This window comes from Suillus paluster (assembly GCF_016628075.1).
Source record: "Suillus paluster strain FC165 chromosome Unknown EDB91scaffold_46, whole genome shotgun sequence".
In the NCBI taxonomy this organism is placed as follows: Eukaryota; Fungi; Basidiomycota; class Agaricomycetes; order Boletales; family Suillaceae; genus Suillus; species Suillus paluster.
In genome coordinates, this window is record NW_024537606.1 from 112,788 (window position 1) to 139,526 (window position 26,739).

General features: G+C 48.1%; 11 protein-coding genes across 11 annotated transcripts; 5 read left to right on the forward strand and 6 right to left on the reverse strand.

The window, feature by feature from the left end:
* Positions 1-111: 111 nt before the first annotated feature.
* On the reverse strand, positions 112-3,785 carry EDB91DRAFT_575771 (CHAT domain-containing protein). The gene is made up of 2 exons (XM_041327758.1): positions 3,518-3,785; positions 112-3,453 (listed from the first exon to the last, which is right to left on the reverse strand). The coding sequence occupies exon 2, from the start codon at positions 3,447-3,449 to the stop codon at positions 144-146; it is 3,306 nt and encodes a 1,101-aa protein (XP_041174932.1). The 5' UTR covers positions 3,450-3,453; positions 3,518-3,785; the 3' UTR covers positions 112-143.
* On the reverse strand, positions 3,786-6,148 carry EDB91DRAFT_575766 (uncharacterized protein). The gene is made up of 4 exons (XM_041327757.1): positions 5,897-6,148; positions 4,490-5,829; positions 4,354-4,440; positions 3,786-4,304 (listed from the first exon to the last, which is right to left on the reverse strand). The coding sequence occupies exons 2-4, from the start codon at positions 5,711-5,713 to the stop codon at positions 4,059-4,061; spliced, it is 1,557 nt and encodes a 518-aa protein (XP_041174933.1). The 5' UTR covers positions 5,714-5,829; positions 5,897-6,148; the 3' UTR covers positions 3,786-4,058.
* A 103-nt stretch (positions 6,149-6,251) lies between these two features.
* On the forward strand, positions 6,252-9,375 carry EDB91DRAFT_1145926 (nuclear pore protein 84/107). The gene is made up of 12 exons (XM_041319205.1): positions 6,252-6,502; positions 6,551-6,655; positions 6,704-7,028; positions 7,082-7,229; positions 7,278-7,390; positions 7,440-7,750; positions 7,801-7,923; positions 7,973-8,090; positions 8,140-8,349; positions 8,402-8,567; positions 8,620-9,013; positions 9,065-9,375. The coding sequence occupies exons 1-12, from the start codon at positions 6,372-6,374 to the stop codon at positions 9,243-9,245; spliced, it is 2,325 nt and encodes a 774-aa protein (XP_041174934.1). The 5' UTR covers positions 6,252-6,371; the 3' UTR covers positions 9,246-9,375.
* Positions 9,376-10,626: 1,251 nt separating this feature from the next.
* On the reverse strand, positions 10,627-11,346 carry EDB91DRAFT_1145931 (uncharacterized protein). Its single transcript, XM_041319206.1, has 3 exons — positions 11,108-11,346; positions 10,889-11,042; positions 10,627-10,837 (listed from the first exon to the last, which is right to left on the reverse strand). Exons 1-3 carry the CDS (start codon positions 11,120-11,122, stop codon positions 10,719-10,721), a joined length of 288 nt encoding a protein of 95 aa, XP_041174935.1. The 5' UTR covers positions 11,123-11,346; the 3' UTR covers positions 10,627-10,718.
* Positions 11,347-11,819: 473 nt separating this feature from the next.
* Positions 11,820-12,949, reverse strand: EDB91DRAFT_575861 (uncharacterized protein). The gene is made up of 4 exons (XM_041327759.1): positions 12,663-12,949; positions 12,587-12,610; positions 12,029-12,527; positions 11,820-11,979 (listed from the first exon to the last, which is right to left on the reverse strand). Exons 1-4 carry the CDS (start codon positions 12,817-12,819, stop codon positions 11,880-11,882), a joined length of 780 nt encoding a protein of 259 aa, XP_041174936.1. The 5' UTR covers positions 12,820-12,949; the 3' UTR covers positions 11,820-11,879.
* A 575-nt stretch (positions 12,950-13,524) lies between these two features.
* On the forward strand, positions 13,525-13,986 carry EDB91DRAFT_1083910 (uncharacterized protein; the record flags this gene model as incomplete). The annotated part of the gene is made up of 1 exon (XM_041315689.1): positions 13,525-13,986. One exon carries the CDS (start codon positions 13,525-13,527, stop codon positions 13,984-13,986), a length of 462 nt encoding a protein of 153 aa, XP_041174937.1.
* Positions 13,987-14,164: 178 nt separating this feature from the next.
* On the forward strand, positions 14,165-14,383 carry EDB91DRAFT_1056582 (uncharacterized protein; the record flags this gene model as incomplete). The annotated part of the gene is made up of 1 exon (XM_041314018.1): positions 14,165-14,383. The coding sequence occupies one exon, from the start codon at positions 14,165-14,167 to the stop codon at positions 14,381-14,383; it is 219 nt and encodes a 72-aa protein (XP_041174938.1).
* Positions 14,384-17,652: 3,269 nt separating this feature from the next.
* EDB91DRAFT_1083911 (uncharacterized protein) lies at positions 17,653-19,938 on the forward strand (the record flags this gene model as incomplete). Its single annotated transcript, XM_041315690.1, has 9 exons — positions 17,653-17,780; positions 17,906-17,965; positions 18,050-18,067; positions 18,264-18,329; positions 18,713-18,949; positions 18,977-19,017; positions 19,377-19,432; positions 19,518-19,580; positions 19,612-19,938. The coding sequence occupies 9 exons, from the start codon at positions 17,653-17,655 to the stop codon at positions 19,936-19,938; spliced, it is 996 nt and encodes a 331-aa protein (XP_041174939.1).
* Positions 19,939-23,198: 3,260 nt separating this feature from the next.
* EDB91DRAFT_1250720 (XPG I-region-domain-containing protein) lies at positions 23,199-23,489 on the forward strand (the record flags this gene model as incomplete). Its single annotated transcript, XM_041323260.1, has 3 exons — positions 23,199-23,213; positions 23,272-23,387; positions 23,435-23,489. 3 exons carry the CDS (start codon positions 23,199-23,201, stop codon positions 23,487-23,489), a joined length of 186 nt encoding a protein of 61 aa, XP_041174940.1.
* A 188-nt stretch (positions 23,490-23,677) lies between these two features.
* EDB91DRAFT_1238328 (uncharacterized protein) lies at positions 23,678-24,805 on the reverse strand (the record flags this gene model as incomplete). Its single annotated transcript, XM_041321697.1, has 3 exons — positions 23,678-23,716; positions 23,894-24,292; positions 24,386-24,805. The coding sequence occupies 3 exons, from the start codon at positions 24,803-24,805 to the stop codon at positions 23,678-23,680; spliced, it is 858 nt and encodes a 285-aa protein (XP_041174941.1).
* A 643-nt stretch (positions 24,806-25,448) lies between these two features.
* Positions 25,449-26,332, reverse strand: EDB91DRAFT_1056577 (uncharacterized protein; the record flags this gene model as incomplete). The annotated part of the gene is made up of 2 exons (XM_041314017.1): positions 25,449-25,595; positions 25,649-26,332. 2 exons carry the CDS (start codon positions 26,330-26,332, stop codon positions 25,449-25,451), a joined length of 831 nt encoding a protein of 276 aa, XP_041174942.1.
* Positions 26,333-26,739: the final 407 nt, after the last annotated feature.

The following is a 26,739-nucleotide window of genomic DNA, read 5'->3' on the forward strand; positions in this document are numbered from 1 at the left end:
GAGTATCACTCCCGCTACTCAAACGTTGTAAAGCCCACTCATCTGAACCGACCTTTGTGCAATCTCTAGATGCATTGTGAGCGCGTAGTGTGAATGACTTGTGTGGATGTCGTACTGAAAATGCGAAGATAGGCAAAGTGAAACTAGACACCTATGTGAACAAATACGATCTGCTGTTCCAGTGGAACCTTCTTCCGCAACGTCTTCACAGCCTTGTGCAACGCGACTGCGGCGCGCGTGCAGTCCAATCTCCCAGAACTATCAACCAGGTTGCTGTAAAAAGCAGACGCCATCTGCCGTGCAACCTCGTCGTCGACAGACCACATCGAACCAATCACACTGCGAAATCCGGAGAATTGCATGGCTGCAGCGAGATGGATAGACTCGTCAGGACTCTTCTCATCGCCCACGGTAGTGTGGCAGGCCGATAAGAATGCAAACTCCGGACTCTGCCAGTCAGATCGGACAATGTCCTTGATCATTAAAGGCCCGTCACGCATCGCAAAAGAAGACTCGAATGGTTGTTGTCGATTCGGCATTCCATGGCAGGCCAGGTGAAGCCATTGATTCTGGCTCAATACATCCAATGCTCCCTGTACTGTTGCATGGCTGTCTGCAAGCGATGTGAAGGACATGACGGGAGCGATGTGCTGAGCGACGACGGCTAACTCGGGGGCGACACATCGGAGTTCCTTGCCTCCGATATCCGGGTTTGCTTGACCAATGGCAACAAAATGTTGCACATCTCGCGATACCTGCCGTCTCGCACGAATGAGAGTCGCCAAAGTCGGGGTGTAAGAGGATATGTAAATGTGAGATAAATTGCTTCTCTTCCTCTCATAAGGCCCTGCTGCATGTAGAGGAAGTAGGGTGAACTCAGCGGTGGGACACCACCAGATACGCGAGCCACGATTAACATTCGACTCCTTAAGAGCTTGAACTACTGGGCCAACGATATGAAGCCAAAGCTTGCGTAGGACAGAGACAAACTTCTGCAACCCAAGTTGATGATCAGAAGAACCAACGCCCTCGGCGAGGGACTGGAACTCGGAAGACAACTCGGAGACGTCGGCCCGCGCGATATCAAGTGGAACGTGGACAGGATCTTGGGCGCTCAAGATAATCAAGGCGTCACAGCTGTACTGACTAGCATTGACAATGATGACTGGACCTTCTTCTGCGGCCTTCTGTAGGTCGGAGAACAGGGGAGGGAGGAGAAACCGAGAAAAGTCAGGCCGCATGCGGATGCGTGAGACGACATCATTCCATTGCGCGGTCACTTCCCGAATTTGTGAGGTCCGGTCTTGAGTAGAATCTTCGAATGCGTCACGAAGGCGAAAGCTGAGTCGCTTGAACTCTTCCGCCAAGGCTTTGCCGGTGTCACTGGATGCGGAAAGTTCATCCAGTGGTGTGCGGAAGCGTGCCAACTGGGTCCAGAATACCGCACGACCTTGCTCCACCAGTTCCACAGCAGTTGTCAAAGCACCATGACGAACACTGCACGAGAAAGCGTCCATTGCAAGGGATGAAGTGGCCTCCCTGACCGCATCAAAATGGTGGGAAGAAGATGACAGAACAGCAACGAGCTTATCGAGAAATCTCAATGCGGTCTGATAGGCAAGCAATGCAGAGTCATGCTCCAGCTGCTCAGCGGAGGCGGCCCATGACTTAACAGCATAAAGATCATTACGTGAGGCTGCATGAGATACTTCAGAGAGCTGTAAATAAATCCCGAAGGCCGTGTCCAAGTCTGAAGATAGACCATGCCACTTGGATCTGTCTAGAAGGCTGGCGGCAAGACTGTTGAGAGACATGGATCGTTCAGAATGACCAGGGGGACGCAGCATTAGTGCAGCTTGATAATGCTCAATAGCCTCATCCACGTCGGACAGGACGCCCCACTGCGTGAATCTGATGTGAAGGCTGATGGCAAGATTGATGAGAGACCCGGATCGATCAGAATGACCAGGGGGACGCAGCATTAGTGCAGCTCGATGGAGCTCAATGGCCTCATTCAGGTCAGACGGGACGTCCCGCTCCTCGGATTCGAATACAAGGCAGAGTACACGCTCAATGGCCTCATCGAGGTCAGACGGGACACCCCGCAGCTTGAATCTGGATTGAAGGCTGAGGGCAAGATTGCTGAGAGATGCGGATCTATTAGGATGATCAAGGGGAAGGAGCGCCGGTACAGCTCGATGAAGCTCAATGGCCTCATCCTGGTCAGACTGGACGCCCCGCTTCGTGAATCTGATTTGAAGGCCAGTGGCAAGATTGCTGAGAGACGCTAATTGTTCAGGATGGCCAGGGGGACAGAGCACCAGAGCAGCTCGATAGTGCACAATGGCCTCATCTAGGTCAGACAGGATGCCCTGCTGCCGGAATCTGCTTTGAAGGCTGGCGGCAAGGTTGTTAAGAGACGTGGATCTAGAGAGATGGTCAGAGGAATTGAGCACCAGTGCAGCTCGATGGAGCTCAAGGGACTCATCCAGGTCAGACAAGATGCCCCGCTGCTCAAATCTATCACGAAGGCAGACAGCAAGATTGCTCAGGGGAATAGATTTACCAGAATGGCCAGGGGGATAGATCACCAGAGCGGCTCGAGAGAGGTCAATGGCTTCATCTAGATCAGACAGGACGCCCCGCTGCTTGAATCTGGCTCGAAGGGCGCATCCGAGGTCGCAGAAAGACTTGAATCGCTCAGGATGACCCGGGGGCCGGAGTAACAGCGCAGCTCGATGGAGCTCAATGCCCTCATCGAGGTCTGACAAGATGCCCTGCTGCAGGAATCTGCATTGAAGGCTGGAGGCAAGGTTGTTAAGAGATATGGATCGATGAAGATGGCCAGGGGGATGGAGCACCAGTGCAGCTCGAAAGAGCTCGATGGCCTCAGACAGGTCGGACAGGACGCCCTGCTGCCTAAATCTGTATATAAGGCTGGAGGCAAGGTTGTTGAGAAATTCGGATCGATGAGGGTGGCCTAGGGGACAGAGCGCCAGTGCAGCTCGATAGTGCTCAATGGCTTCATCGAGGTCAGACAGGACGCCCCACTGCCCAAATTTTCCAACAAGGCAACCGGCAAGGGTGTTGAAAGATGTGAATCGATGAGGACAGAGCGCCAGTGCAGCTCGGGAATGTTTAATTGCTTCATCGAGGTCAGAAAGTACGCCCTGCTGTTCGAATCTGTCTCGAAGGCTGACAGCAAGGTTTTTGAGTGACGAGTATCGCACCTCGGAGTGATCAGGGGGGCAGATCATTAGTGCAGTTTGATAAAGCTCAATGGCCTTGTTCAGGTCAGACAGAACCCCACACTGCTGGAATCCGACTCTGAGAAGGTTGGCAAGGTTGTAAAGAGTTGTGGATCGATGCATGTCAAGGGAACACGCCTGCGAAACTGCTCCGTGACGCCGCTCCACATTGTTTGTCATGGTAGATTGCACCTGCCCCATCTCCCTGTCAAATGCTAATGAGTACCAAACCGAGTGATATCAGGGCTACTTGAATATGATTTACGCACAGAATGAGCAGAAAGATCTCTGAGGGAAATGGTGCGGCAAGTCTGGACTGGAACGTGTCGGACTTATGCACAGCCTATAGTGAGCGCTTGAACTGCGGCAGTCTAGCATCATGATCTCCTCCTTCCAAACCTTCCCCCGGAGGGCCCATTTCTAATTTGATGCATTACCTCTTTGTTGTAAGTTACTCCGACTTGCCTGGACAAGTAGTGCACAACAATATGTTACTATACCATAGGTTGAATCGATGGCTCCCGATCATCCTTGTACAAGCAAGGACTCCTGGTGATAGAAATAAGTAGTAAGTTAAGACAGGTCGTTATGTAACATGTTTCGTAATTTCGTAGTCTCCCTTTGGTCCCCAAGCCAGACCTACAAGTTGGAAGGTAAATTCGTATTATCATCTTTAGCCGCAGGTACTACGCTCACGGGTTCCATCCGTTTTGGTTCTTCAGAATAGTTTGTCAGGTAGTAATTGATACATGTCTACAGTATACCCCACTAGTGCAAACCTCAAGCACACATATGCCACGCAACGAGGATTTATGTTTCCTCAAAATCAAGAATTTCCCGAGACCAATGTACACCTTCTCTCCACCAACGACAGTCTCCCATCTCGACCTCGCGCAGACTCGGATACCTACTCTGCAAGCAACATATGAGTTCTCGTTGCTTGACACCTTCGATGCACTGCACGTCCTCGTTGTCCGCCGAACTATGCGATAGCCGAAGTGTCTCTAACTTGCGCGGAAGTGGGGCACGACCCTCTGCCAGCCAACTCAGAAGACCCTGAAAAAGAGGTTCACGAGGGCAGGGCATTCATCGAGTTTCGACGTACCTGCATGGTGCCCACTGTATCAAGTGGGTCACTAGCACACTTAAGGTCGGTTTCAGAACTTGACCTAGATAGGATGAAAATTTCCTCCTGTGAAGCATTAACGAATATACAGTACCCATGCAAGTATAGCACTTACGGGAGTTAGCGGTGGGGGCCCCGAGATGAGGCCTAGGTCCAGGCGATGGAGATCCGGAAGATGGTTCGCGATGGTGGTGAGATTATCTAAAGTGGGCAGGAAATATTCTATCGCGAGTCTCCTGACTAGAACTGCGGAACGTGAGATGTCGCGCACGGTTGAGACCAGCTCGGTATGGATGGCATAATCGTCTGGTTGATCGACGTCTTTAGTGACCATCAGGAGGACTAGACAGACGCAATCGACGGGTCGTCCAGGCACGATGTGAGAAAGGAGGTGAGGGTAGCCGTCGTAGGACCGAAGGGAAGACAGGGCTGGCAACGGGTGGGGCGGTATGATGTTGGCGGACCAGGGGAAAATCCTCAACGTCGTCAGGGCGGGTGTCGATGCAAGGAATCTGAAGAAATGGTCGCCACTCAGGGATTCAACAAATATACTTAGATATGTGAGGTGGGGAAAGGGCGCGATAGACAAGAGGGCCGCTAGTATAGTGTGGGTGATGAGAAAGTCGATAACGGTGAGTTTCTCTAGATAGGCTGGGTTACAGAGCACAGAAACCAGGTGTTCATCAATTGAACGAGGACCGAAGCTGTCTCCAGCGATCGCAAGTTCCTTGAGCTTCAGTGAACCATCCAAATGAGGTGAAGGATGAAAGGAGCATGAGATAAGCCTAAGAGTCTCGAGTGCAGGCAAGCTTTCGAGAATGAGCCATTGTTGCCTTCCAAGATTCATGCGGACAAGTTCAAGAGAGCGCAGATTGCAACTGCGCGACAGAGAAGGAAAGACGACATCGACCGATTTCAAGGCTAGGCTCTGCTCCTGCGAGTGAATAGGGAAGAATGAGTTGCTCCTGATCGCCGGCGCAGTTGTAACCGTCCAGTTTTGAATCATGCCCCAGAGTTCACTAGCACTTGGATCCGAATAGAAACTTGTGAGTCGGGTAGCAGCGCGCTCAAGCATCTTAGGAGCTTTGTTTGTTGAACGGCGGACCAGTTTCTGGTTCAAGGGGAGCACCGCAGGAGATGGCAAGGTGATAGTGAGCGACTGGAATATCCTAGACCTTGAGGTGTACCAAAACACGCGGCAGACGCGGGACAGTTGGAAAAGGTCTTGTCGTCCCACATAACCCCAGCAATAGTCAAGAACTTCGGGAGGAAATTTCAGAATAGGTGGGCTGTTCTCCTGGTTGGAGTCAGATTTGGAGCGCTCCCTATCGTTCGACATCGACCAGCGATGGTAAAATGCGAGTATATCAAGAAAGAGAGCGGCGGACTAGTTTGATGTGAGTAGTGGCTGCAAGCGAACAGCACGTCCCTCTGGCAAACGGGCGCGGCTGTAATCTATATGTATGGAATCATTGGAATTCAGTCGCGTCATCAGAAATATTGGTAGTTAACTTGAACTTACACTAAACATTGGTCACCACGAACAAACCATGTGTAGTTCATACACTGATTCCGAACGTATAGATCGACTAGTAGGGGTAACAAGAGCATGAGACACAACTGATCATTATTCAATGCACTTGGTATCCCCAGAAGAATAACTTGATTCAGAGACTCTTGCTAAGTCTTGCAAGGAGTCGCCAGTCGACCTTTCAAACAAGCGTCAGATCATTGTATACTTCAACAATACTTATTTTTCCCTGTAAGTTATGGGAGGGCCACAGTGGCAAGACCACTAGTGTGCTTAAGTATTATTGTGTTATGTAAGCGAATAGGCATTTGTTGTTGATTGCATGAGCTTGGGACATAAGTTTTGTTGTTGAGCTGTCTCCTGGGCCCCTGGCTGGTTTCAATTTGCCGTAGCATAGGCTATCAAGCGCAGATCCCGAATTGCGTAGCTTCCGGGCAGGAGTACCTTCATATCCAACTCTGCAGAAATGTCCGAATCCTTATACTCGTCATGTGCCGAAGTTCTCTCTGTATGTCAGGCTGCAAAAGATGACCTTGCCGCTCTCCTCGATCCCAACACGGGATTCGCGCCTAGGCTACGACAGTTGTGTCGCGACCAGTGGGTATCAAATGTCTTGTCAGTAGAACGCTACTTACCAGTCACCAGAATCATAGAAGCAGAGAACAGCGCGTCCTCTGATGTCTCCCAGGAGGAACTGGACGCCTTACGGATGGAGGCAAATACGTGGGGCCTTCTACAGGCTGTAATGCCGTGAGTAGACGCGTCTTGGTGCTAGTTTCCAACTCAAGGCGACAGCAGTGCACGAAAAACTGAACCAGAACCATACGTCCATCCCCGCACATTACTCGCAAAAAATCCATACACACCCACATCAACACTAGCACAAGCAATCATGCGTGCTTCGGTGCTCCTCACAGAACTCGTCGTAGTACGAGAGTGGCTTCATGAAACTGCCCCACAACCGCAACATCCAGAAGCCACCACAGGTTACTGGAAGTTTACAAAACACAACGTTATGCAGGCTCTACGCACAGGCTCGGGAATCAGAGAAGGTCTAGTGAAAGAGTTAGACCCTGATGCTATGAACAGAGGTGATGGTCGATCATTAGCAGCTGATGACGCTGTGAGTCCAATAATAACCTATCGAAGCATTGGCTCAAACACTATAATTCACAGGGATTTGAGAAAAGCCTGGCACAAGCGTTGTATTCATTTGTGCGCGCCGGTAGATTGGATGAAGCAGTTGAATTATGTAGAAAAGCACATCAACCATGGAGGGCTGCAAGCATCCGTGGTTCGCTACTGTTTCAGTGGCGGGCTATTGGTAAGTCAAACTTCAGGAATCGTTTGTGCATCTCTGAATCATCAACAGCAAACGAGCAACGTGATGACGATGGCATCGATGATGCAGAGGATGCAGAAGGATGGCAAGGAAACCCACGTCGAAAATTGTGGAAGTCGGCATGCGCGCGGGCAGCCCTAAACGTGCGTCATTTAACCGGTTTTGTACGATCTTGTTGACATGTCCTTCAAGCCCAACCTCCCTGATCCAGAGCGCATTCTCTATGCGGCTCTCGCGCCCTGCCCACAAACATTCAGTGTCCTAAAGTCCGCGTGTCGGACATGGGAAGATCACCTGTGGGCGCAGATCAGTATCTTGTGTGAGGAGAAACAGACTGCAGACATGATTAAACTAGGCGGTGGCTTCTGGGATGGAGGCCTAGCAGTATTGGAAAATATGCCCGAGCCACCATCACAGGAGGAAGATGCAGCTGAGGAAGAAGAGTGGGAGAAGGAAGCGACATCTACATTGGAAACGCTAGGTAGCGTTCACGTGGAGGACGGGTGAGCTGGACATACATCAGTCTGTTTTCTGTGCCCTGATCCTCAATTAGTCCTCCCGCAGACCACGCATTTCATGTCTCTCAGCTAGCAATCGTCCTTGGCCGGACAAGTTCATTGCTTGAAACCTTTGCAACTGGACTGAGGGATGGAAACTTTGATCCCGAATCATCAGAGTAAGTCGAACAACGTGCACGCGTTTGACATTCCCTAACGAAGCAGCAGATATCCTACAATGACGCGTTTCTTCGCCCACCTTTGCCTTTATTTGCAAATGATTGACATCTCAGTGCCGCCGCTCGCTACTCAAGTCATCCTCGAGGCTTACCTACAAGTGTTGGAAGTGAGAGTCTGTCCTTAATTGTTTTGTTCCGCATTGACCTCTGTGTCAGGCTGCAGGCCAACGAGAGTTGATTGCCATGTATGCCGGCGCACTAGGAGACAACGCAGTTGAACGATACGCGATGTTCTTGACTTCGCTCGAACTGACCGCGGACATCAACGAACGTCGATTAGCATTGACTCGTGCGCGGGAACATGGTCTAGACGTCCACAGGGTGGCAGTCGTCACCGCTGAGCGAACAATTGATAGAGCATTCGAGGTTGGTGGGACGTGCACCTCACGAAACTCATATGCTGAACACTACTTGCCAGCTTCTACCCCAATTGAAGGGACCGCTCCCTTCGGTCATTGCATTGCAGGCCACTCCCTCAGATATCGAGCTCCTGCTACTCCGTTCGATAGAATGGACAACATTCGAGGATGGAACACACGATACTGCGTTAGAACAGGCGACTGTCATTTTGCGGTACTTCCTCGGTAAGCTAAGCTTGCTGAGGTTCTATTGTTATGATTTAATCCACCACTTCAGGTTCCGGGAGAGTTTCACTCGCAAAGAACCTCATCGAGATGCTTCCGCGTGAACTCGCCTCCATCGACCAGCCTGAGGAACGAGCCACAGAATACCTTCACTACAGGCAGTTCTTCACAATCTGGGACAGCCTTGACCGTGTCGTGGAGTGCCAGAGCCTAGAAGTGTCAATAATGAACAGGGACACTAGGGCCGCTTGGTTAAGCGACTACAAGGGACTTATCGACCAAGCTTACGATACCGTCGTGAAACTACTCACTTCGGATTGGATGATGCCAGACGAGTCAGGAGACCGCCGTTCTCGTGAACTGGCGCGCATTCGACAGATGTACATCCCTGAGCTTATACTGCGGCTGCATGTCATGCTCTACGCCTCTCGAGAGCATGTTCCAGAGTAAGCATGTTCTCGTATGCAGTGCCTGCAGTTTTGACGCATCCTGGACAGGAACCTGAAACGCGCATTGGAACTTGCTAATATTGTTGCGGATTCGAGGTATAAGCTGTATGATGATTTCTTACAGCTCGATGGTCGGAGACTTGGGGAGTACCTTAATGCTGTACGCCAGGCGACGATAGCTGGCTTGGAAGGGGGTGGATCGGATCCTTTCAAGATTATTTTGTCATGATTACCGCAATCCATACAATGTACAGTGGGTTCAGAGTCTAATAGAGAGACACGACAGCAACTTGGACACCCAACATACTTAGTAGTAGATGAATACAAGAGTGATCAGTGCTACTGATCCTAGATTGGACCAAGCTGTAGTGCTGTCCGGTGCTCTGACAGCACTTCTTTAAGCAGTTCACTGATGCTAAACTTGAGTCTCGTGTAGACGTTTTTCAGTGTCTGTTCGTATTTATCTTGCACACCAAATTTTAATTTAAAAGCACCGAGACCATGGAATATGATGGCGAGCGCTTTTAAAAATCATGATGGGGTGGTTCATCTACGCACTAGAAGCCTGTAAAATGATCTTCCAGAAACAGTAGGGTGAAACGCCATCGAGGACCTCACAAGCAGGTCGTGATGGTCGTTCAACAGAAGCATTGTCATGCTCTAACAGATCAACAATGGTGGGGAGTGGGTGGGGTGCCAAAATTTCCTGGTGTTCCGTATGACGAGCTGCAGCCTAAGTAAGAATATACCAAACAATGTTAATGGTCAAATATCTGGGCGAGGTCTACTGAATGTCATCGATGTGTTCGTGTACCACATGAGACCGCTCCATTCCGTCATTGCAATATTGCAGACCACTCCCTCAGACAGAACTACCGCTCCATTCGACAGAGTGGACAACCAAACATATGATTCGCTGGAACAGGCGATTTAACATTTTGTGGTATTTCCTTTGACCATCTTGAGAAAGATATCTTCACTTGCCTTGTTACGAAACTTATTGACTAGGCTTGCGATGTTGTCGTGAATCTACTCACTTTGGACTGGATCATCGATGCCGGGTGGGGTGGAGGATCGCTGTTCCCGTGAGCGGACGCACATTCGGCAAATATAGTACATCACCGAACTTAGACTGTAGCTGTATGTCATAGTTCTACCCTTCTCGAGAACATGTTCCAGAGTAAGCATGTCTTCGTATGCAGTACCCACGGTTCTGACACATCTCGGACAGGAACCTGAAACGCGCATTGAAACTTGCTAACGTTGTTGCGGATTCGAGGTATAAGTTGTCTGATGATTTCTTATATATTGATGGTCAGAGGCTTTGGGAGTATCTTAAAGCTGTACGCCAGGCGACCATTGAAAGGGAGTCCTTTCATGATCGTTTTGTCACGATTGAGCATTCTCTATATTTATGCGACGCGCTTGCTGATTCTGCTTGCCTTGCATCTCCTGGTTATAATCCAACACCCGATTATGGCGATAATACAGACCTAACGACCAAGATAACACACAGTGCGCCCAGAGTTTTAGTGTAGACTCGCAGAGATAGTAAAGATTCAAACGAAGTCCCAATCGACACGTGCAACGCGAAACGTGCACATATTATCATCCTATTGTTATATACAAGACATGCATATATCCATAGCGTTTCAGCGTACATGAGTGGTAAGTATACAAAACTAATAATTTGCGGAATATTCTACATTGTTTGCCGGCGTGCAGAGTGGCTCCTCATACCGCTCAACTCGTCATGCATTTCGGATGAATGATCAGATGCAGGAGCCGTTGCTGCTACTGCGACTGGTCGAAGATGAACAACTGAAAATTTATCATGAGGGACATCCGCAGAGAAATTCGAAGTACCCTTACCTATCTCTGGTGAAGGATCATGTATGGGTATACCCGTCCACTCCATATGTTTGATGTCAGTCACCCATATGGCCTTCAAGATCTCTGACCAGTTTTCATAACAAGTCACAGCAAGGGACAAGGTAGGGAGAATGGCTATGCTTAGAGCGAATATCTGAAAGGTGGGTTAGAAAAGATGTGACCGCAAAGTATATGGGGTGGTAATTTTTTATGGCGCACCTGGCCGAATGTCATACCAAACGAATCTGTAGGATTGGCAGCCACAGTAGATTGAGCCCATGCCAGCGTAGGTATTAGAATCAGGAAGTTAAATTTAAAGACAGGAATACTGTCGATCGTCTGAGACCTATGATTGTTCAGATCAGTAAGATGCAGCACAGGTCACGAATGATAGGTCATCAAAAGGTGTATCAAAATGAAAATTTGAAGGTGCTCACCACAGTCGCGTCAGCGTGTCCCAATTTGAATGAGACCGTCTGAATGAGTAGATTCGCCAGAGCAAAATCCACCCAATTTGCGGGAACACCGGGATGATATAATAAAAATCCCATGGTGAGCACAGGGCAGCAAGTGTGGTGACAGCGATGATAAAGCATATGCTGAAATCCCTAAGTTATATGCTTCTCCAGAATTCGGCACTGAGACGACATGAACTCACTACCACTTTCCAGCCGATGCCTCATTGAACCACGCAATGAGTAGCCAGCAAGTGCCATTTACGGGGTCCAAAAGCGATATCCCCGTGAATAGGGTTAATGATACAGAACCGGCAGCGAGCACCAACATGATGAACCAATTGAGGTTTGGCGGCATCATGAGCGATAGCCATAGAACTGGGGACGTTCCAATAAAGGCCAGCAAGCACGGTTGAACGATACGTAAGTAAAATGAAAACATGTATGCCCTAAAAAAGGACACTGCATCAGTATACCCTGCGATTTCCAGGACCGGCAAATATGTTATGTATGAAAGTTGCATCATCAAAAGGACGCTAGCGAAAAAATGGGGAGAGACTGCGTATCGTGCACACTTGGACGTCCTCAGGAAGTGAGAGGTCCACATTGTTAGGTTGAGACCGGCCTGTTCGCTGACTCACTGCAAGGTCAATTCGCCCAAATACGAGAATCACAAGTGACTGACCCATCATCCAAATCATAATTGTTGGAGCTCTGATTCCTTTGCTCCCATGCCCTTGGGACCACCAGAAGCAAAGAAATTGCGACCACCGCCCTCAGAAAGAAAATTCCAGACCAGATTAAATTGATGATCTCAGTCTGACCATATTCATGACTACAGTCTTGCTGACTGAACCTGACCCCGTTGGGGGGGTGAGTAAGAAGCCCGAGCATAATGATCCAGATCACGAATGAGGCGACGGATAAGCAAATGAAGAATTTCCACTCGTAATGATGAGCGATCTTATCCTTGATACGCCTTGGTGGGTGTTTTGCTAGGGTCATGAATGCTATGACCCAAAGATAGAGGGTACCAGGGTTTGCGATCGCCACGACAACAAAGACGGCGTCATTCCGTGTGAGCTGCATGTTGGACATCGAGATGACAGCAGATATGAGGAGGGAGTAGATATTGGCAAGGTAGCTGTAATACGCGAGTCGGACTTCACCGGTGTTGTGAATAACTGTGATCGCTGGGAAGGGTCAACACAGGATTTTAGAACCAAATCTCCATGAAACTCGCCGAAGACAGTTGCTGCAACTCCAACTAGAGTGCGGTCAGCTCCTTCTCACCCAGAAATACACAGAGGAGACCCTACGTGCAACTTGCTGTCCTATGCCGGTGACATCGAGGTTTGGGCACGGCTCATAGCAAGAAGTCGAAGGCGGATTCAGGCAATATATTTGGAAGAGCGTCTCTTCTGACACTCCAGTAACATTGATGTAGTAGGTGTTGTTGATGTAGGAAGTGTTCATCGAAAATAGTGAAAGTTTCAAAGGGTGACCATAGACCCTGTAGTGGCTCTATATAAGTAAGTCAGGACTGCTTTCCGACAGGCTCGATTCTGTTGAAATCAGCTGCATTTGATCACCAGAAATGTGGAAATGAACAAGCAGTGATCTAATCAAATTACGCTGAACCCGACGTTGACGAGACTCATATAAACAATTTGGGATACGAAAACGCTAAGATAACAAGATGCGTTGAAGACGTGTGTTCTAAGTAAGGTTGGCGGCCAGTCTGAGTTTCAAATATTAGAGTCCCGACTCCAGGTGGGAGATCTACATAAATAGAAAACTTAAACCTTACTATCCCTTCCGGTGCAATCGGCATCCCACAAAAGAGTTGTAGGTACAGTTGACATTCTCACAATGCATAAGGTGATCATGCATAAGATCTCATAATGCATGGCCAAAGGTGGGAACCGACTTCGTTCCTATGTAATTATGCATGAAATCTATTATCCAATCATGCATAGGGCATTGGGCTGTTATACATTATTATATATACTAAATATATGGTGCGGTTCACTTAGAGGCCGCTACTTTTGTCCAAGCACCAAATCGAGTCATCAACAACGACAGATATAACCCTAACCCTAATATGAGACGCGAATCCTAGCTACAGAAGGTACACCAGCTTCGATGATCATGAACTAGGTGTCATTGCTTGCTTGAATAATGTTTGAAAGTTTGAACGAGTTGCGATGTGATCAGTATTACTTGAAAATGGCCAACGGGCACCAGAAAGCAGCAGCAGCTCGTGCAAGAGCTGCATGGCTTGCGAGAAAAGCTCGAACATCCTCCAATAATGTGTGTCCGCCTCATGGTGCACCACTAGTCCTCTCGCCAGAGTCGCCACCCATTGCAGTCAAATCTGAGTCCGAGTCTGAATGTGGGTACAATGGTGGTGTCAACTGCATCTGGTCAGAGCCTGACTCGCATACCGCTGGTGAACATGAGCCCTCTGACAATGAAAGGATGTCAGACATGGATGAAAGCTTGGAGGAATTGGAAGGAACAGACCTGGAGGAAAATCTGAAGGCTCTCAGAGATGATATCAAAAGCGGCGTGAAAAGTGGATATGCGAAGGTAGCCGCACCGAAAACTGTCGAGATCTGGCAAAAGGCAGAGAAGAATTGAGTGCTGGGATATACAGGCATTTCAAAGTGCACTCAGCAACGTCATGCAAAACAGGCCCGCGAACATGAACAGGCTCGTGAATCTGCACGAAAATCATGAGTCCTCCCTCGATTTTTCATGTCAATGATGAGTACAGCTGCTTACCTGTCTTACTGGCAGTAACAACCCCCAGGTCTCAATGATGCACTGGATGTTTGTCATTGACAAAAGCACAAACAGAGCGACAGCTCCATCACCTTCACCTGAGCCATCACTGTCCACCATGACGGCAACAAATGAGGTGGTTCCTGAAAGCGAAACAGGTCATCAGCCCAACTTCTTTGGGTACCTCTCAGACCTGTCCAACGACTCGGATGCAGACATTGAGGACTCTGACACCAACTCAGATACTAATTAGGACAATGAAATGATGCCCACTGGTGATGGCCAACTGCTGAGAGTCCCTCCTCGCAAACGGCAGAAATTAGATGTGCCACAGAGGGTTCAACGAGAGCGCAGGCAGGAAAACCGGAGCAAGGAGATGAAGAAAGCTTTGGAGGATGTGGACAAGTTGCTGAAGTCGAAGAAGACACAATTTATTGGTGGTCTGCGAGGTCTCCAAGCAAGATGTACTCACTGCGATTCAAAGCCACCTGAAGCTGGTAGTGACAAATGGAAGGTCATTTTCAGATGCCTCAGAGCGTGCAGCTGAGGCACATGGTTTTGCTGCCAAGTGGGGTGGAAGGCAGCTTTGAGGTTGGACCCGCAAATGGTTGATAACATGAGAGCTGCCCGTCTCAAGGCAAGGCCATCACGCAAAAGTCTATTCGCTTCTCAGTGACCCTGCAATTGCGTCGGAACTCAGATCATACATTCGGTCAAACAAGTGGGCAATGGATCTGGAGAAACTTACACAGTTCACCGAAAATCAGCTCATACCCAGTGTGGCAGACAAGTACCTTCAACAAATTGTACATGATGAGATGCCTCGTGGACTGCAACGGTACATGGAGGACGAACTTTTTCCTTGTATTCATCTCAAGGCAGGCCGCAGTATTTCTCTGAGCACTGCACGGCGATGGCTCCACAGCGAAGGCTTCCAGTATATCTCACACAAGAAGGGACTCTATTTTGATGGTCACGATCACCCAGATGTTGTCTCATATCGCCAAGACCACTTCCTTCCATTTCTGAAAAGCTGTGAATCATAGCTCATCCACTTTGTGGTTGGGGATGTTGAGGAGGAGTTGGTGGTCCCACCTGATAATTATGTTGAGCGCCGGTTGGTCCTTGTGGCACACGATGAGATGACGGCCCAAGCAAATGATTCGAAGGAAAAGAGTTGGGTTTTCGAAGACCAACATGCTTTGAGGAAGAAGGGGGCTGGTCAAGGAATCCATCAAAGCAATGTGATATGTTCAACTGTTGGACACCTTGTGGAAGTGAGTCAGACACTTGAATATGGGAAAAACTATGATGGCTATTGGACGGGAGAGCTTTTCGTTAAACAGGTACTATACCCAACTGCGATTTATTGAATGTGCCTTTTGCTGATATGTTTTTGTGCATCAGCTCAAGGAAAAAATCATTCCCACCTTCGAAAATGCACATGGACCTGGATATCAGGCTCTCTTCATGGTCGACAACTCTCAGGGACATTCAGCTTATTCTGAAGATGCATTACTTGTGAGCCGCATGAATGTTAAACCGGGTGGAAAACAAGCCCGCATGCGAGATGGATGGTTCATGCATGATGGCACCAAAGTGATCCAACACATGGTTTACCTGCCAGATCACCCAGAGTTCCCAAACGAGCCAAAAGGAATCAAGGCGGTGCTTGCTGAACGTGGACTGTCTCAGCCACATCTCCAAGGGAAATGCAAGAAATGTGATAGTGATTCTCTTGCTTGCTGCCACAAGCGCATCCTTGAGCTCCAGGCTGACTTTCAAGAACAAAAATCCCTGGTGCAAGAGGTCATCAAGTCAGCGGGCCACCTGTGCATTTTTTTGCCGAAGTTTCACTGTGAGTTGAACTTCATTGAATATTTCTGGGGACAGGTGAAGAAATATCTTTGCAACAACTGTGATTACACGTTTGACACCTTGAAGGACAACATGCCGATAGTGCTCACATCAGTGCCACTCCAAACCATCCGGCGGTGGGAACATTGAATGTACAGGTGGATGGATGCTTACAGGATGGGAATCAGGGACTGCTGATGCACAGCTGCAGGTCAAGAAATTTAGTTCAAGACAGTACAAATCTCACAGACATATTCCAGATGCAGTGGCACAGGCTTTTGACGAGTAGTACACATACTATTTACCAATGCGCCAATTTGGGGTGCCCAAAAATAAAAAATCGTTCTTGGGGTTTTGTTCAACACATCAAAAGCAACATTTTCCCAAGAGGAATTGAAAAACTGACAAAATTTGAGTGTGGGAAAACTTTTGGACAAAAGTAGCAGCCTCTTAGTGAACCGCACCATAGTAGTCCGGTTGGTTGAACCAGGGATGCCGCTACAAACCGACGCTAAACCTTTGGTGTTCATGCAAATTGGTGATAAATAAAATCAGGCAGGGCATAAATTTTCACTATTTTTCTATGGCACCTGCAGACCCCCCAAGGTGTAAACCTCGTCATAACCATAAGCCGTACATTCACATCACCAAACCGAAGGCCAAAGATTTACCGAAGACTTCTGCATTGCTGAAGCTACCAGCTCATGAACGAAGCAACTTGACACTCAATGATTGGCTAACTGTAGTCAAGTATCATGATGACAACCAGCCCATATTGCAGGAAGATGTTGTCAAGGATTTCGAGAAACTCACTGAGGGTGTTTTGATATTTACTCAATAGGAGGCCTTGGTTGTTTGTGACTGCATGCAAAAGCTCTGCATCGATTATGCTGACGCTGATGGTGTATCACTGCTGGAGATACAGAAGCAGCTTTGAAGGATGCAGGCGCATATCCACCGTCTTGCTGATAAATCTCGTGTGCAGGCCACTCTTGATCAGTTCTGGGGTTAGTTCTCCGAGTCATGAAGGTCCTAGATTGTATGGTTTAAACTTTAGAATCGGCATTGGGTAAGCTATCAGAAAATTGTGACAGAGTTAGCAGGTGGGAAGTTAGTCACACCGTGTGATTGTATGTCACAAATCCAGACATGCATACAACCTCACAATGCATAAGCTGATTGGGGGACCAACATTATGCATTATGAGAATTTCGACTGTACCCTGTTATCACTCCGACCTTAGTCGGTTCCTGCAGACCCTGAACCAATGAAGTCCGAACACCCTCACGGCATTCACACCAATCAGACCCCAAACACTTACCGAGACGTTCGGTTCCACTTATTATTGACGGCATCACCCAGCAATATATAACCCTCAACGTCTCCTTGCCCTTCATGTGTCCCTTCCCTCACTTCTCCCTCTTATACCTTCTCTTTCATCAGTTTAATTTTTCTTTCACTTCTCATTATCTCTTTGCCATACTCACCTATGACCAACCTATGACTCCTTAATATTTGATCGTTTTTCTCATCACAGTTGTTACTGATGTAGCACTTTGTTCACTGTACACTATTTTGGATATGTTTGGTACATGTGCAATGGAATAAGCTGGCCACATAACATCACAGATTGATATATGAGAGATCTAACATGAAAATTCAATAATGTATGATGTTTATCTAGTTGGTGCATGTGTGCTGGTGGGAAGTAGTGTGGGTTTCAGTCGGCATATGCACTGGTGGGAAGGCCACAGTATGAGTCTCGGGTATATAGTATGGGGGATGCTCAACTAGTTGGTGCATGCACTGATGGGAAGGCTGTTAAAAATGCAACAATGGCAATGATCCACCCAACTTGAATGAGATACCACTACCAAACAGCTGGCAACACAAATGTGAACACTTTGTGTTTTAATAGTGGTGGTACTGGTACAGGCTCGTGTTTTGGAATGCCTGGCGATGAAGACGCTGAGATGATGTGAGTGGTGCAATCCTCCATACCAGGTGGCATTAGTGGCGATGCAGTTGAAGATGTCAAATAGCTTGGTGATGGCGTGTCCAGAGTTGTCGGCAGCATAATGTAGGTAGAATTAGGAAGAGCGAAGGCCGGCTTTGGGGGAGAGCGATGAAACTGGATATATTAGTGTCATCAAGACAGGTGAAGTGAGTGTAAGTGTTGATAAAAAAAATGTGACAATGTCAATGATCCACCCAATGAGATACTACTACCAAATGAGTGATGGCTGGTGATGTGAATGTGAATGTTTTGATGGCAGTGACAGCAGCAGTACTGGTACAGGCTTGGGTTTTGGAATGCCTGGTGATGAAGACACTGAGATGATGTGAGTGGTGCAATCCTCTGTGTTGGGTGGTGTTGGCAGCGATGCAGTTGAAGCCAGGGACATCAATGTTGAATAACTCAGTGATGGCATGTCCATCCGTAAATTCACACATTCCTTAGCACAGCTTATTTTGAAAATTAAAATTATCTATATTTATTCACTTGGCTTTTAGTTTAATAAGTCAAATAAGGAAGCACGTGGTATTCAAGTGGTGAAAAGCAGTGCAAGGCAAGATCAGATACCAAAGCCAAAACAAGCACTGCAAGCAACATATTATTACCAATCTACCCCTAGTACTAACAATTCAAACTCTAAACTTGTCTAAACCAACATCTCAAACGCAATCTGGTACGTCCTTTGGCTTGTTGTTTGTTCGTTGATAGACGCTGGAATGACAGACAATCTATGGCGGCCTCCAAACCAAGATTGATGGACTCAGACATGCATTGTGGGTGGGAGCGAAAGTGCCAGTGGACAGAGGTAGTGGCTCGTGCACTGGCAATGGTGACCGGGATGGTTGAGGATGGTGGTGAGGGGGCAGCAGTAGTTGGGATGGTGGTAGGAGATCCTGAGGAGGTCCTGGAGCAGGTATATTTGAGTGGAGTGAATGCTTGTGTTGGGTGAGACCTGATTGGTTTTGAAACCAGCGTGCACAGCCTGGAGCTGGGCATGGAAGCTGAAGTAGGTGGTGAGCATGGTGGGGAGGCATATATGTGCTATAAGCCAAGTTGGTGTTGACAGTCAAAGAGGATTTCTGAAGGTGAACAACAAATTCGGACCAGCACCAATGTGACCAAACCAGGCTTAATGCACAAATGAAGGCTAGATTCGGGGGTTCTTGAAAGAAACGCCCAAATCACACAGGCTCATTGATGTTTGAGCAACACCGGAAACTTGAAGGTGTCTGATACAGTGAACTCTGGGTTCACAGCACCCAAAAAATGCTGAAAGTGTTACCAAACTGCCTCCTTGCCGGACAGGTTTTGGTAAATGTTGATGTTCAAACTGCTTTCCGAGAAGGGCTTGGTGAACATTGATGCCTTGCAGCAAAACTATGGGTAAAAATTGATATTCAGACTACTGGGGCTGGTGAAAAAATACTGGTAAACTAACATTTGGGAGTGGCAGGCACGAAAGGATTGCGGTAATCTAGTACTAGGTACATCAGCTTGGTAAGGGTCAATGTAGATATTTATTCAGAGTCAGCTTAGACTACAATTTTTGAAGAATGGTGATGAAACATACCTTGTTGTGAGCTACCATCGCCCTCAAATTTCTTTAGCCTCCCAAACCCTCCATTGATACCATGCCCGCCAGCGCAGCTCCAAAATGCATGACAACTCGAGCTAAGAATGCAACTCAGCATCCAGGACATATTCTGACCAGGGGCGAAAACTGTGTAAAAAGACGTACCAAAGCTGGAAAGGCTGCTGACAAGCAACATGAAGAAGAGGAGAAGGAGGCAAGTAAAGCAGCTATACAGGAAACTCATAAGTGTGTTGCGGCATTTCAAAAAAAGATGCAGACAGACCAAGCTGCTGCATGTGCTGATGCACCTAAGCCTAGTCGTCCTCATCCTCGTCCTGTGAAAAAGGCTGCAAAAGCCTGAGAGACCACTGACTTGACTACGGCTGCCAATAAGGCTGTTGGTGCCAGCATGTATTTTCCCCCCTCTCTTCACAGCACGGCTAATTATTTCCTGTGTTTCAGGTGGAATGCACCATCTGCCTTATTGCTCCCAAGACCCTTGTCAGCGAATTAGAGGTGAACAGTAAAGGCAAGGCTGTCAAGGTCCCTCACACTTTTAACAAGTCCTCAGGCAAGATCAGTGGCTCTTGAAAGGCCTTCTCGGACACCAATTTTGGTGTAATGACCAGGTGTTACATGACATCTATTAACCACCTGCAAGAATCGGTCCTCCAGGATGTCTGGGGACGGGCGAAGGAGATCACCTTGAAGAGGTGCAGTGCACCCTCCACTGTAGATGAAAACTCTGAGGATGAGCATGTGCTCATCTTCTAGTAGTACTACTAGTCAGTACTGTCTTTCTTGTTGCCCACATGCATCTCACTAACTAGTGTCTTCAAGTTTACTAAGTACTACTAGCCTATGGACTGCTACTACTCTTCACCGCCGCTTCATTAATTTCCTGCTGCTATTGCTTCTGAAACTCCTTTTTAATGTCTTTTTTTCCGAGTCCATACTTAATCTACTTGTCGCTTGAAAATGCAATGTTTTGTGGTCATGTTTCTCTCAAAAAGTGTGATTAAGTTGCAAACAAGTAGAAAATAAGTGAAATAAGTGTTATTACTTGCTGCTACTTTTGCTAGCACTTGCACTACTTACAAAGGCAAAATAATCGAAAAAAGGCCAAAATAAGGGTGGAAAAAGTCACGGTCAAGAGGAGGCATCTGCTTTTTCAACTTAAAATTGCTTGTGGCAAGTTGGTGTTGCCGTTCTTGCGCATGACTTGTCTGCTCCTTTTTGGGAAGTTAACCAGTGGCAAGTTACCAAAAAGGAAGTTCAAGAAATATGTGAATTTACTGATGTCCGAAGTAGAGCTGATCACAAGCAAATTAACGGTCCAGCACAGGCTTACCCAAGCAAGCACTGCCACCGCACCACGTGAATCGCCATGGTTGAAAGGACACGACCCCAGACAGCAATGTTCGAACCACAGATAAGCTCGGGAAATGCACAGGAGGGCAGCAGATGCTGTAGGCAGCGAAAATCGATGTTTTTGAGCTGTGGAAGAGCTCTAGGCGCTGCTGGATGGGGTGAAGGGTCCTGGGTGAGCACAATGCAATGGAATGCTGAGACGCTAACTGAGAGACTGCAAATTTCACACATTAGGATCATCAATTTTCCATTTGCACCTGGCTTCGGTCTTGGTGGCAACTTGTCCTTCCCTCCCGCCAAAAAAATGTGCTGCATGCTGATGTGCTGCAGATTGACGGTCCTCAGATTTACAGTCCAGGTTGGCTGCTGTACCATACATGGTACTGCCACTGCTTATGTACACATATACTACTAGCAAGTGAGTACCTCCTCTTCTCGTTCGACTCCCATCTCCTCCACGCATAGCGGCCATGCTCATCAGCCTACTGATCTCAAATTATATTTCCAGTGTGTTCCTCGTCATGGGCATCAATGACCTGTGGGAGGCACGTTCCCACTGTTCACTCGGCAGGTGCTGAAACTCACCCCATCATTTGTCAGGTGCTCGAGCCTGCTGCAATGACGGTGCCCCTCGTCTCTCTTGCCATCCAGGGCCACTATGAGGGACCTGCACCACACTCGCCTTACATTGTAGGCGTGGATGCAAGGTTTGTGTTCACTCGCTCAATATCTGTATTTGAAGGCAAAATTCTCACTTTTTGATCTAGTGCATGGTTCAAACAATGTCAGCAGGGCAGATGGCACCATGCACATGCTCAGACAGGCTGTCATATACCAGATCCGAGTACCCCCAGTACCTCCTATGAGCATCCCCACTGCTGGCCTGACCCCCTGTTTCCCCGTCCGCTTCATTCCTCCTTCCCCGACAATGCACGAAGTGCATCTCAGTAGGATCAGCCCTGCTACCTCCATCCGACTCCATTCTGCTTTTCTGACATTACCCCTATGTCCTCCGACACCATACCCCTTCCATCCGACCCTATCTGGGGTTCCGCTCCTCCACCCTATCGGTCCGCCCGATCCTACTCCTACTCCCTCCGCTTTTCCTCCCCGCTCGGATCCTTCGGTTCCGCTTATATTGACCTGCCTGACCATTAGTCCATCTGACCGCCTCACCAGTCCACTCCTAGACTAGGAACCACTCAACTGGTCCTATCCCTGTTTAGTATTATAGTTCCGCTTTTCGGATCCCCAGTAATCCCTATACCCTAGCGAGTCTGATCCGTCGCGTACATACTTTTCTCCGAGCCTCATTCTCGTATGTCTCAGTCATCCCATTGTAATCCTGTACACTCAGCACATAGCCTTCTGCTATGCTATGCTCCTTACTTAGAGTATATAAACCTATGTACCTTTGTCTGTAGATACTCAGTCTGAATATTACCTTTTCTAAGCCCTGCTCTTCTGCCCTTTGACTTAAAGCTTATCCCAAGTCAAACTCCTGTTTCCTGGCCTAGGGGATTGACTCCCTAGGTCAGCTGTCCTCCGATCCTCCGCTTCCCTGCTTCCCCATTCCTCCATCCCGCTGGTTCCGTTGTTCCGTTGTTCCGTTGTTCCGTTGTTCCGTTGTTCCGTTGTTCCGTTGTTCCGTTGTTCCGTTGTTCCGTTGTTCCGTTGTTCCGTTGTTCCGTTGTTCCGTTGTTCCGTTGTTCCGTTGTTCCGTTGTTCCGTTGTTCCTCTGACTTCCCATGCATCGGAACTAAACCCTGCACTCTCGCATCCATCCCCTCCATTCCACTCTGCGTCGGACTTCATCCAAGCAGTCCCTTCTGCTCCGCTTCTACTGTTGGTTCCGACAACTGTAGTCCCCCACCTCTCTCCTGTTGAGCGGAACCCCCACACGACTTTCCCGCGCTCACCTAGTAGTCCAACGGTCCTCCTTCAGAGGATCCCCATTCCGACGTCCTGTCAGAACCCATAGAACTTGCATCGGACTACATCCCGAAATTAGGGGCACGTACTCAGGTAAGGGGCGCAGCGTACGAGCTGAAGCCAAGCCCCCCAGACTCCGCTTTACCCTGAGCACGGTCTTAACACAGGCCAAAATCCTGCCCTTTGAACATTTTGTTTCGCCTTGCTCGACTCGCCTGGCTCCCAGTCCAATTGGTTTTTGCATTTGACGGCAACCAGCGACCCCAAATCAAATGGGGCCACAGAGTGTCTACCAACAACCATTGGATGGTCAAGCCCATGCAGTGGATCATGGTAAGTTTTTTCTTAATTTTTTTTTTCATCGTCATCCATACCAATCCTGACTATCTAGGCTGCTGGAGAAGCTGAGGCACAGCTGGCACTGATGAATGGTGCTGGTATCATTGACGCTGTCATGACAGATGACAGTGACACATTTATTTTTGGTGCTCAGACTGTCCTGCGCAAGTAAGATCTCACATTCTCTTTCGCATGCTCTACTGACTCTTTTTAAGCTCAACATTTTCAATAGATTCGACTGTCAAATTGTATACAACGAGTGCCATTTAAGAGCATGTGGACCGCCATCTTACCAGCGACAGATTCCTTACCCTTGCCATCTGCTGCGGTGACTATGATAAGGTAAGCCAAACCAGTTCATTATCAGCCAGGCTGATGAGACCTGCTTCTAGAAGGGCCTGCCAGGGTGTGGTCGTGAGACAGCACTTGGCCTGGCTTGCTGTGTGGATGCTGGTGTGCTATGTGCTGCCATATGTGGCAACAGCCTTGATGGGCCTCTGCAACAGTGGTGGGACACTGCTCGGTATCATCTTGTGGATGATCCCACTGGAAAAATGGGACATTCTCACCCTGCTCTTGGTTTGGATGTTGGAAAGGGTCTGGGAGGGAGCAGCTGGTCTCTTGGCTGTCACTACCCCAACATCCTGGTTTCTTCCATCCACAGCTTCTTTGACCTCCTCTTCCCTCTCCTCCTCCGATTGATAGTGAGAGATGTAGCTCTGGAACATGACTATTTTCTCCTGGCGACTCAGCCACTGAGTCATCTGAGTGAGCTCATTGTGGAAGTTGGATGCTCTCCATGCTTCCTTGGCGTAGTCTATATGAAAATGTTCAAACATTTCAGTATTATAATTATTGGTAGTTCCGAAATTATGTATGCACTCCTCATAGTGCAGCATTGAGTGAAACTTTGGTATGTTGAAGTGATTGCGTATTCCAAGATCCACCAGGATGTCCTTGTTTGCATGAAATTTGTCCAGGGCGTTGGTGAGATACTGGAGGGTAGAGTCGTCATGTGTGGGATACTGGGCCACATAGATAAAGTCGAGTAGAGCTCTATAGCAGACTATCACCTGAAACGCACAGGAAAATTAGTGAATAGCGTCATCACCCCAATGTGTCATATAAGATAGATGTAGGACTTGAGGAAGGCGAAGCTAACTTACCTGGGATGGAGCCTTGCCCATGATACATCCAAGAAGGATGCGTGCCATATCTTTCCTCTCCTTTCCTGAGACCTGTGATAGCTGAGACCAGCCATTCTTGAAGTGTCGTACCTCGAAACAAGGTGGAAGTGATCTTATGCGATGGTCCAACTCTGCGGTCGTCATTAGACTGGTGCACCAGTGTTCCAGGTGCTTGACAACACCCTGGTACAGCTGATGAAGAATATCTGAGGTGATACCCATGTGGATATCGCAATGAGGGAAGTCCTCCCAAAAAGGATGACGAACTCCTCCTGATATGTTGTCCGCTTTGCATAGTTCTTGAAAGTTGCTGATAGAGGTCGCCTTCTCCCTAGCAATACGTATGAGCTTTGAAGTCCTGCATTGAGTCCTCCAGCCTGCTGCTTCTCTCCCACCCATCTCATCGTCATTTACTTGGCACTTTGGACATGTCCCATACTTGGCACATGTTACCAGACACTGTTCTGGATAATCTGCGACATAGCAAGCCAAGATGGGGTACATTATCTGCACCTTGCCATCCCCCCCAGTCACCTCCATCCCTTTCTTTCCCACCTCTACCAGTGGCTCCAGGACAATGCGCATTGAGTCGTGGAACAGTTGTTGAATTCTCATTGACTTCTGCTTCTTAGTGAGCTGCTTGCATACCATCTTGCTGACGGACAGATAGGCTATGAGTATGCAAGCTTGTTGTGATGGTTTGTGATGGATAGCTCATGGGAGGTTCCCAAGAGTCAGATACACAGGATATGCAGTCTTGCCACCTGTAAACTGCGTGAGTTGAGTCTTATCTGTGGCTATGATCACAGGAGCAACGCATGCTCCAGATGGTAGCCTGTCCTGGAGAGAAAGCTAAAGTAAGCATTTAGAATGTGTAGTGAACTCGATACTCACCTGTACCGTGTTCCACCAGTCCCCAGTCCACATCTCATTATATATCCTCTCGCTCTGAGATGCATCACTAAATATCTTCTTTGGCCTATAGACCACATGTTCAGCATGCGCCGGATTACCCAATAATGTCTTGATAGCCTCCAGGGGATCACTGGTGATGGACTATGTGCTTATCTTCCAGGTCATTCTTGAACCATAGCTCTCGCTTCTTCCATGTAGCACAAGGAGGTACTTCATCAACAATCTTGTGTAAGCCACGTATGTTCTGGTACGACAGACCAAGCTTCTCAGCGACCTGTCATAGAAAGTCAGTAAGATGAACTCAATACCATAACTAACAGCACGCACTCCAGGTATGGCCATAAGTCTGTCAAAAGACTTGTGCCCTATGCCATCCCGAATCGCCCAGCAGGCCACCCTCCAGTCCAGCTCAGAAGCAAAAGGTGCGAACCTATTGACTGCAGCTGATGATCCCTCTCCGAGTCCAACATCCTCCATAGACACATCTCCTTCCTCATCAGTTCCAGAAAACTCCCTCCTCCACTTCTGGTGTACTGTTTCATCCATACGTATAACTCGTCCAGCTGTGGGGTGGGGGACTTCAATTCGCAGGTCAATGTTTTCATCAGGATCGTGTCTGGGATGTTGTAGGTCAGGAGAATGGGATGGTATAGGAACAAGATCGAAGAGCCGATCTTGGAAATCCTGCATGACCTGTGTGGGATCAGCTGCGTCAATCATCTCATCCCCTTGGGCGAGAAGCGGTTCATCCCCTTCAGCAGGAAGTGGTTCATCCACTTCTCCCATCTCTACCTCATCGTCCAGACTGAATTGTCCTGGAAGGGTCAATGCCCTCATCTTACCCTTCTTGTACCATTGACAGGACCTAGCAGTGGAAAGGTGAGCTGCAACTCCTTGTGAAGAGCCTAACCATTTATGACAAGCAGGGCAGATTGATGGATTGTCATCTTGTCTATGAACACATTCAATGTTGACATTCAGAGCATGGAGTGCAGAGCGGAACACAGTCATAGCCAAACCAATCAGGTGGAAGTGAGATAAGAAATGGACGCGTCTTGTGAGTGCGCACCAGATCATTGATATCACTAAAAATATATCATGTCCAAAGATGGAAATGCGTCGGGCGTCTTGTTCCAGACCTTGTACCGACCCTTTGCTCACTGTTACAGACAACGACAAACTAGCATACACATTGTTACAACAAAAACACATAAACAGTGTAATCTATGAATCATCAACATATTGCTCCCAAAAAGCACAGCTCAAATTGACCTTAATCAAGACCTGCGACAACATTTGTTCTCATTCTCAGTGTCGGACACTCGAGTGACTCCAGACCACCCAGACCCAGACCCAGAAGTATGACCCTCTGTCAATGTACTGCCAACCGAAGGGTCAGTGGAAACATGAGAAGTCCC